This window comes from Pelmatolapia mariae, linkage group LG20, assembly GCF_036321145.2.
Source record: "Pelmatolapia mariae isolate MD_Pm_ZW linkage group LG20, Pm_UMD_F_2, whole genome shotgun sequence".
Taxonomy (NCBI): domain Eukaryota; kingdom Metazoa; phylum Chordata; class Actinopteri; order Cichliformes; family Cichlidae; genus Pelmatolapia; species Pelmatolapia mariae.
Genome location: NC_086244.1, coordinates 34,806,145 through 34,815,797, shown reverse-complemented (window position 1 = coordinate 34,815,797; position 9,653 = coordinate 34,806,145). Strand labels below are relative to the sequence as shown.

The window sequence follows — 9,653 nt, the reverse complement described above, 5'->3', positions numbered from 1 at the left end:
ATAATGAAATACAGTACAAGCTCAGGGCAGCACAGGCTTAAGCAGATCAAGGAGGAAATCGGGTAAACCCTCCAACAGTTATTTCTGTGTCCATTTTGGGTTAAAAACAAAAACACGTCATAACAACCTGTGGATGCTGGCTGAGTCTCTGAAGGTTGAGTGATATGTCATTAAGCAGGTAGTCAGAGTTCTCATTGATCAGTTCCTTCAGGGAAGCGTATCCACAGACCTTATTGATGTTCCATATGGAGCTCAGCGCCGCCTGGCTGACCAGCAGCGTCTCCTCACCAGCTTTCTCCAGCACAGGATACAGCGAGGTCGTCAACAAGGGACGGAAATCGCGGCCCAGAGCCTGAGCACAGCAGGCGAAGGCCTCGAGTTGGATGCACAGCTGACAGATGTTGCTGTTGAGCTGGTGGATCGTGGATGCAGATGTTGATGATGAAAGAAAGTTCTCCCACTTAAAAAGATGAGAGAGGCCTGTAATTTTCATCATAGGTGTACCTCTAACTTGTCTGAGTTTTAAAGAATTGATTTGCAAATTATGGTGGAAAATAAGTATTTGGTCACCTCATTTTTTGCCCCACTGTAAGTGTAAACTTCTTTATACTCCTTTTCGACTATGTAAACTGTGTGATATACTAAGATATTTGTGGCAACTCGATGTGCTTTGTCCACTTTTATTATCGCATTGCTCTGTTAACCAAAGAGAATACCCCAGTTCATTGTATGTTTGACTATAATTTACAAAAAACTAAAACATGATTTCACATCCTTTCTACAATAACTGTCATCTGAGCCCACAAACTCAACAGGACAGTGCTTACTCAAGTCATGGATCAAGTGACCTAAAGGGCCAACTAAAAGTTGTATAAGCAACCAAGGAAGTGAGTCCTACCTGGCCACTGGACAACATTCAGTGACAGTGCACTTGCTGGCATCTCGGGTGGGCAGAGCCCTGATTCAGTAGGGTGAATAAGGGATCTCGTCTCCTCCGTACTTAATGAGTGTGGCGTATCTGTCAGTCATGTCTGGCACATAAGACACCAGGTAGGTCCCATCATGGTTGTCACAGATATTTGCTTCTTGGGCTTCCCGTCTGGGTCCTTCAGGAGAAAACAAAAACTGTTACCTAAATATCAGCGCTTTGATTACATTATTGTGTGGTCCACGTTCATGCACTCACAGTGATCTGCACTGCCAGCAGTCCCTCACCTGCATCTTTGGCATCAATGTTGAACTTCACTGGCAGAGAGGTGGGCACTCCAGTGGTTTTAAGGCCGGATCCACTTGCACGCACCTTGCTGGCATCATGGGTGGGCAGCACCTTCACCTTGTAAGGGTGGACAAAAGGGAAGAGAAGAACAACAGTCTCACAAATGAAAGGAGCCTCATTTACAGAACCGAGTAAACCACACAAAGAGTTTTCCATTTTTAAAGCTGGCCAGAGTGCAACACTGTAACATGTAACACCTAGAAGGTTCAGATGGTTGCAGTACTTTGCTCATTTGGATCAAAAGTTTGGGGGAAAATCTTTAATTAAATCAAGTGATTGTAATGCTGTTGCTTCCGTTGTGTAGTTAACCATCTATCATTTTAGATGTTTCATAAGCAGCCTGATGAAATTAGCTGTGTCGTTAGCCGACTTCAGCCATCCAAACAGATGACCATCTAAGGTGAATTATGCAGATCACTAGCACAGTACGCAGATTACCACTTCTTATTCCAGCCAGACTTGTTGTTACTTCATTCTAATCATGCAGTAACAACAAAGATTTATTCCTACTGGCTTTTTAAAATGTGGTTCTTCTATTCTAGAAAAACAAAAACATGTTATCACAGGGTTTTGTTTTTTTCAATGACATTTGTGTTGGCTGTGTCAGTCGCAGGCAAACATTTATCATAATGGTTAGATATTAGGAAATAGCTTCAAATTAGTGCATATTTAACTTGTTACGTTGCCTGCATGGGATCTCCTCATGAGCATATGACTGTACCCTGGATGATGATATGTGAGGAGCTTAAACTTGATTCGCTAACAGAAACTAATTTAGCTAGCTTAGCGCACGTCTTGTGGCAAGATATATGCAACTAAATGCTTTAAGTCATTGGCTGTTCTGCCAAATTGCCACCAACCTGCAACTTTGTGAGCTGACTGTTTCGGGATTTTTGTGTTTTAGACAACAAAAATAAAAGAAAAAGATCTACAGATTCAGCCTTTTCCTTACCTGTGGTAGTCGCGTAGAATGACGTCACTGACACTGGTTTAATACGAAAACAAACTTTCTCAAACAAAAAAAAAAAAGAAAAAAAAGAAGAAGAAGAAGTGAGTCGGCGTGTCATCTTTACCGAGCACCATACATGTTTTGCCTTACATTAAAATTATTATTTTTCTTTTTCAAAAATAATTCGTATTCAGAGAAGTCAAATATGTCAAATTTGCACGAATTACACGGCCGCCAGGTGGCGCAGAGCACTTGCCGGCCCCTGGCAGGTTGAAGCACAGACAGTCGATGGTTCAATTCTCACTCATTCCGAATCCTGTCTGTAGCTTCGGTCTGCTAGGGGGATTCCTGGCCTGCGCAGGGAATCCCGATCTCTTTTTCTTTCTTTTTTGGGGTGTTGGGGCCTTTATTTAGAAAGCTGGGACTATCTCCGTTGTCATGGCTACCAAGAACAACGCCAGCTTGGGGGAGAGCGGAGAGCCGATAAGCACAGACTCATTCATCCTTTCTCCACTTTCTTTTCACAGCTGCTGCTGCTACTGCTGCTGCTGCTGCTGTGGGAAACGCTGGGACTTGTGTGGCTATGCACTTTTTGTGTTGTTGGGAGCTTTTAAGGACCAGCCTTGAATTTTACACATTTGATAAGTGAAGACTGGATGTTTAGTGACGAGAGCTGGGATAATCTGGACAGAATCTGCAGCCTGCATCTCCAAATCAGAAATGGCTTTAGATCTGACGCTAGCAGACAGGCATGCATGTCTCAGGGTGATTACACACTAACACATTGTGATTAATCACACACATTTGTATACATTTTATTCAGATTAAAAAAAAAAACACACTATACAAAATGTGTTTTTGTGACAGGCTGCTAGTAACAAAGTGCTTAAAGATTTAAAATTGGTTCTTTCCCAAGTTTTCTGTTATGTGCACACACATTCCTTGACTTAGGTGCTTTTTAATTCTCCAATAATGGTCAGTGCAAAGTGTTTGCACAAACAAACAAAAAACATTACTCAGAAAATGGCCAGGTACAAGAACTGGACTAAAAAGGAGTGGAAAAACCAGATAATGTCCAAAGAAATACTTCAGCGTGTGGCTCACGACTTTTGCACAGTACTGTAAATGTTATTAATAATGAAAGATGTCAAAATGTAGCTTTCTCATTTTTATTCTTTTCTTCTAGTGAAGGTGCCTCCTCCTTCTGACCTTAGGGTAACTAATTTCTCAGACAGTGACTGGGAAGCTGCAGCTGATGATGATGTTTCTTACCTCACTAAGTGGAGGCAACCTGAGACAGGTGGGGAAGAACTATTGGATTGTTGGAGTACATATTATGAAGTAAAAATACAATATGTCAATAAACTGTTGTCCTGTGTCTTAAGGAGTATCAGATATCACTGTCTGCACTCTATGGAGATGGAGCTCAGAGTGAAGCTGTGGCCATACGCTACAGCACCTGTGAGTCACACATTTTCTGATCCTGAACGTTTCTCAAACTCAGGAGGGGAGAGCCTGAAACCATTTACCTAAGTCGCATTAGCAGCAGTGTTCAGCCTAAAAAATACACAAGTTAAAAGTCATGCATTTGAGTCATGCATCCATATTATTTGTTTATTTATTAAATTATTTTCGAGACACTGTTAGTTGTTAGAAGCCAGTGTTTTAATGATAGGACATATATGACAGTAATGAGACAACCTAAGATATCCAAGATTACCACAAAAAAACACAAATAGAATCACAGAAAGCTTGTTTCTCTCCCGTTAGTCTATCGGCCCAGTTACCTTTTACTTTTCTGTGGTCAGTAGCCCTTCATGTCATATTCTGTCTCTATGTACAATATAGCATTACTAATACAATAACCTGTACGTAAATGAACTTCATTGTGTAACTGATGGCAGTTCTCAAAGCACTAGTCACTTAAAGGTTCAATTTCACATCTAAATTCTCATCTTTGAATAACTAGAACTCTGAGCTATGAAATAAATGTAGTGAGGTTAAAGTATCAAATCAAAGTATCAAATTCTCTGTTATACTTTACATTTATTGTCCAAAAAACACTTTGCTCTGCTGCTGAAATAATTTCCTTCTATAAAGGAACAAAGTGAGTGTTAAACATAGAAGCTCTGCAACTGCCTGTTTAATGTCACCCATGATTTCTCAAAAAAAAATTACGTAAAAAAATCTCGACTCACCAATTTAACAGTGACACTTTTCTGTTTTACATAAAAAAGAATTAGACAAACTTGCCCAACATGTCAGTCATGCTCGGATTAAATCAGGGAGTCTGTGTCATGGTGACTGCAGTGACCACACACCTCTGTCTGTCCCTTACACTTCTGTGAAACACTTCCAAGCTGTGTTGTCTGTGTCTCAACACCACCATAGCTCAGACCCTCCTCTGTGATTTTGATGAGTCTTATCACTCTAAACGACATCATGAATCAAGCTGAGAGAGAAAGTCTCCAATTCACCTCATAACCTTCTTCAGTTGATCAGCTAGTGGAGAAAGAAAAAGAAGAAGAAACAAATAATAAACAAAATGTAAGAAACTCCAAATACGAGTGTGAGTATTAAAACTGACTTACGTAATGTGTGCTTCTCTCCTCGGCTCCAGTAGTGAGGCTGTGTTTGAAACCGCTTTTCTCCTCGCTCAGGGACTCACAAGCTTCTGACACTTCCTTCAGCATTTCCAACTCCTGAGAAGAGCACAGACCAGAGGACAACATGTCACTGTTTTTGTCCTACGAGAAGTGTCAGTTTATTAGTTACACTGACCTGATATCAGTAATGGAAAGAATCCTCACTCAAAAAGGTTCAGATTTTCAGCTTGTGTTAAAGATGTCAGAACATTTTGATGGATAGATTCAACAGCTCTGTGAAACACTTCCAAGGTATTTGCTAATTACTGCTTCCAAATACATAAAATAGAATTTCACATACAACGACCTTTGATAAGCCATTAGTATAACCAACTGCACTGCTGCACCAAACCCAGGACCTGAAGAGGTTCAGATCAGTGAGTAAAATGAGATGAAATGAACTGAAGCCTAGAACACAGAAGTTGGCTGTATAGCTGCCTGTGTCTGCACACCCAGAAAGAGTAATAAGAGTAATATTAAAACTAAGTGGCTGCCGCCGGCTGGGGCATGCTATGAATTGTGGGATATGGTGGGTCACGATGGATATACCCGACGCATCCTTCAAATCTGGGGAAAAGGAGGACGCATTTGTCGGCTGCATTTAGAGGAGTCTACGAATTTGGACAGCCTTCGTTGCATCGCTGTGACGTAATCGGCCTACAAATGTGGCCTCAGCAGGATGCAGCCTCTGAATTTGGACACCCCCATAGTTTATGTTTACTTATATAAACACTGAGTTGAATTAACAGAGAATTGAATAATCAAACCTTTTACTTTGTTAAGTCTCTCAGAAAATTCTGTCTTTTGAACAAATTGTTTTAGTTAACGACCTCGGGTGAAACCAACTCTGATCAGCTGTACAGAAAAGATCAAAATAAACAGACTCTTCAAATCATAAATGTCAAAGTCAAATTTATTTTTATAGCACATTTAACAGATCAACCAATGTGCTGTACAATTAAGATGATTAAAAGAAATAAAAACATAGGGCGATATGTGACACGAAATAATCAACTTAAAGACATCAACTATGAACATTATTAATATCTCTGAACAGATTTTATTTTTATATTTTGATTTCAGTGCTCCATGTCATCCAGGATTAACTGGAGCAGGTGAGGCATGCTGATGGAGGGGGCATCCAGGCACAAAGATATTAGGTCCAACCCCTTCAGCTGGATCCGGTTCCTAAAGATCCTGTGCTTCCTCCTGGCACCTTTCTTCCTATTGCATAGGAGGACTTCTGAAATCCAGGCTGCAATGTAGAAAGCCCTGTGACCTTTGGGCTCTTTGGTGAGCAGCTTCTGCTTCGCAAAGAGCTTCTCAAGGAAGACTTGGATAAATGCTGGTGAGCTGACCATCTTAAGCAGGGGCAGCCAAAAGCGCAGAAACGTTTTTGGCAATCTGGGCTCAGTGAGACTGGCACAGTATGAGGTGTCACAGCCAAATTCTTCCAGCTGCCCAACTGTAGGAACCAGAAATCCATCCCCCAGCAGCACATCAATCAACTGATTCCTGGACTGCAAGGCAGACTTTTTGATTCTTTTTAACATGCCACCTTCCTGCCGCTTGAGGTCAGTCTCCTTATACTTGGCCCAGTGCTCTTCTTTGAGCCACTCCAGCGCCGCCTCACATCCCTGTCGCAACGACTTCAGGGATGGAGGAGTCGTCCAGTGAGTGGCCCTGTGCCTCAGATGTACCAACCACACTGGGATCTTTAGCTTTTTAGCCCCGATCCTCATCATCCGGGGCTGTCACAGTCTGGCAGAGGCAGACTGTATGTATAGTGAAGAGCGGACCCAAAATGCAGACACGAAGGAACTTGGACCAAAACTTGACTATCAACAAAAAGCGAGCAGATTAATATGGCTGATAAAAAGCTACAAAAACAAAAAGGCAGATGCACACAAGAAAGAACCTAACTAGAACTAAACTGGGAAAACTAAATGCTAAACACAAAAAGGTAAAGAACAAAACCTTGAACATTGCAAAAAACCTAATCATGGAAAATCCTGGAAACATGACGTTGAACAACAGACAAGGGTGATTAGGGGAAGTGGAAACACATGGGGAAACAGCTGACACTGGTCTGACATAAGGAGACAAAGGAAGCAAAGCTGACTACACTAACATAGGACACAGACCTTCAAAATAAAACAGAAAACATGAGATGCAAACAAGAAAATATAAACTTGACAACATAAGACACGCAGCATGAAACACAAAGGGCAATAGGAGACTAAAACACAGGGGTAGAAGACACAAGGGGAATCTAAATAAACAAATAAGCTTAGATAACCTAATGAACTTAAAAATAAACCATAAACATCAAAATAAACTAAAACTCAAAACGCTGGGTCAACAGACCCAGGAACGCGACAGGGGCTTCCTCTTCTTTTTGCCCTCGGAGATGAGGCTAACAAACCTCACCAAGGCCATCCCGTACATTAGCGCCAGCTCTTCGTCATTTAGCGGTCCGGACCGGTCACGCACCTGGCAGCGAACCAGAGCCTCTGTGCAGTCAATGGCCACAGAACTAGAGATATTGGGACACCTGTCCCTCCAAGCCGATATCCTCTGTAAGGCTAACCTTTGCAGAGAGGAGTCCCTGGAGAACAAGTTGTGGCGAACCTGATCCCACTCTGTTTTGTTCAGCCAGGCAGCCATTTTACAGAGGACTTACTCAGCGCACACACAGATAATATATTACAAATCATAACGGTCACGCCTTCGATTTCTTACCGTTACTTTTCGTACAGCATCCAGGAAATGACGTAGACTGTTTCTACTGCTTCATTTGCATTTTACATTCACTCTGTGGGCACATCTCAGCTAAAATCTCATATAAACCATTTCTACAACCACCAAACACAACGAAAAGAAGCCATGATTAAAAGAGCTGTTACGTAAATGCACACAAGTCCACTAAACAAACAAAACTGAACCACAAGCTATCTTCCAGAGCTATCATCGATACCAAACACCAAGTTTCACCGCGCTCTGACTAAAATTCAGTGAAAGAGCCGCAAAAGTTAGACTGAAGAAGAAAAGGAGAAATGAAGAAGAAATGATCCTGGTGAAATATACAGTGTACAAACAAGCTGCAAGTGAGCAGCAGCAATTAAAAACATTGATATGTTAATTAAACAGGTGATGAGTCAGATAACCATGTTAAACTGGATTATAGTCTGACAGCTGCTGGTAAGAATGACTGAATTGGTAGCGCTCCTTCCTACACTGTGGGTGTAAAAGTCTTCTGCTGAACGAGCTGCTCAGTGCTCGTACAGTCTCATGCAAGGGGTGGGAGGGGCTGTCCATGATGGATGTTAGCTTATCTGCTCAATGAACTTCAGCAGACAGTCCAGGACAGAGCTGGGCCTCTTGACCAGTTTGTTAAGTTTCACCCAGTCCCTCTCTGCCATTCCACCACTGCAGCAGACCACAGCATAAAAGACAGCAGACGCCACCACAGTGTCGTAGAAGAGTCCTGTTCACACCAAAGGATCTCAGCCGCTGTAGGAGGATATCGACAGCCTAACAACCTGCAGAAGAGACTATATCAACTTTTGTGTGGATAACACTGTACCGACCAGGAAAATTTATCATATTGGTAAATAAAAAAGTGGTATGGTGCCATCTCTAGTATCTATGCTTTCACTGAGCATTTACCTGCATCACGATGAACTCTGCAGGCTGAAAGGTCCTGTCCTCGGTCAGCCCCGGTCCACTCACACGGCTCACATCACCAATCCCTGACTGCTTGATCATAACAGCAATTGGGCTGCTGGGAACATGACGGCCGTTCTTCTTGATGTTAACAAGGTGCTCACCAATCTCCTTGGAAACAAAGGAGATTCCTAAGACAGACAGACAAAACAGATGAGGGTTAACGCTTATTCTTGTGTGTATGCAGCCTGTTTCAGTTGCTCCTGATTCTTTCTCCATGCTTTAACTTTTATTACTTTTCCCCCTCTGTCTTTTACTCAGTGATTAATAAAGTATTTGGATTCTGATGAGTCTCATTGTTTAGCAAACTTCTCACTTATCAGACGGACACTCACCAATGTGAGCGTTACGCAGCATCTTCAGCAGGCAGGGCTCCTCTCGCACCGAGGGTGTTGTAAGAGAGGCTGTCAGCTGGCTGAGGTCAAGCTCTCCTATGTCCAGTGGAATATCTGCAGCTCAGCCCACCTTCAGATGGTACATCCTCATGGAATCGTCACCTAGAGATCCAGCAGTGATTCCTAGGGCACACTAATGGCATAAATGCACCTTTTCTATCATATTGTGGTGGGCTGTGGTTTGTGGCTGAGCTGCAGGAGAGGGGAGAAGCAGGTGGTTTGGGGCATCTGATCAGAATGTTTCCAGGTATGTAGTCTTGGAACATCTCCAGATCCAGCAGGAAATGAATTACTTTACTGTAGTGTTTGGGCTGCCATCTTAGAGGCTGCATGGATGGTCTACACTGATGTTAGCAGTAATCCTAGCAGACAAGGGGCTGCCTGGGGTGTGTTTGTCATTGTATTTAACAAGGATGCTGCAGTCTCATGGCAGCACTGGAAGGTAAGACACAGTGCAGGTTCCGCCATGGTTGTCCACACAGTCCAGCCTTGGATGGACCTTTAATGGCCAGAGACAAAAGACAAACCACCTACAAAGATGTGATATGAACAGACAGTGTCCCGTGTGTTGAAAATCTGAGGAAGCAAGTAAGTTATAGCATTCCACAGCACACAATGTGTGTTTGGCCATGTGACTGTTACCTACCTTCTCCAGCCTCTTT

At 42.5% G+C, this 9,653-nt stretch overlaps 3 protein-coding genes across 3 annotated transcripts; all 3 read right to left on the bottom strand.

Annotated features, from left to right (window-relative positions):
* Nucleotides 1-921: 921 nt before the first annotated feature.
* On the bottom strand, nucleotides 922-2,252 carry LOC134618149 (filamin-A-like; the record flags this gene model as incomplete). Its single annotated transcript, XM_063463450.1, has 3 exons — nucleotides 922-1,106; nucleotides 1,216-1,333; nucleotides 2,229-2,252. Coding segments are annotated over 3 exons (285 nt in total), but the record flags the coding sequence as incomplete, so codon positions are not given.
* Nucleotides 2,253-5,910: 3,658 nt separating this feature from the next.
* On the bottom strand, nucleotides 5,911-7,887 carry LOC134618145 (ribosomal biogenesis protein LAS1L-like). Its single transcript, XM_063463445.1, has one exon. The coding sequence runs from the start codon at nucleotides 6,613-6,615 to the stop codon at nucleotides 5,950-5,952; it is 666 nt and encodes a 221-aa protein (XP_063319515.1). The 5' UTR covers nucleotides 6,616-7,887; the 3' UTR covers nucleotides 5,911-5,949.
* A 425-nt stretch (nucleotides 7,888-8,312) lies between these two features.
* LOC134619297 (filamin-A-like) lies at nucleotides 8,313-9,463 on the bottom strand. The gene is made up of 3 exons (XM_065469620.1): nucleotides 8,932-9,463; nucleotides 8,540-8,727; nucleotides 8,313-8,412 (listed from the first exon to the last, which is right to left on the bottom strand). Exons 1-3 carry the CDS (start codon nucleotides 8,951-8,953, stop codon nucleotides 8,377-8,379), a joined length of 246 nt encoding a protein of 81 aa, XP_065325692.1. The 5' UTR covers nucleotides 8,954-9,463; the 3' UTR covers nucleotides 8,313-8,376.
* Between the last annotated feature and the right edge of the window lie 190 nt (nucleotides 9,464-9,653).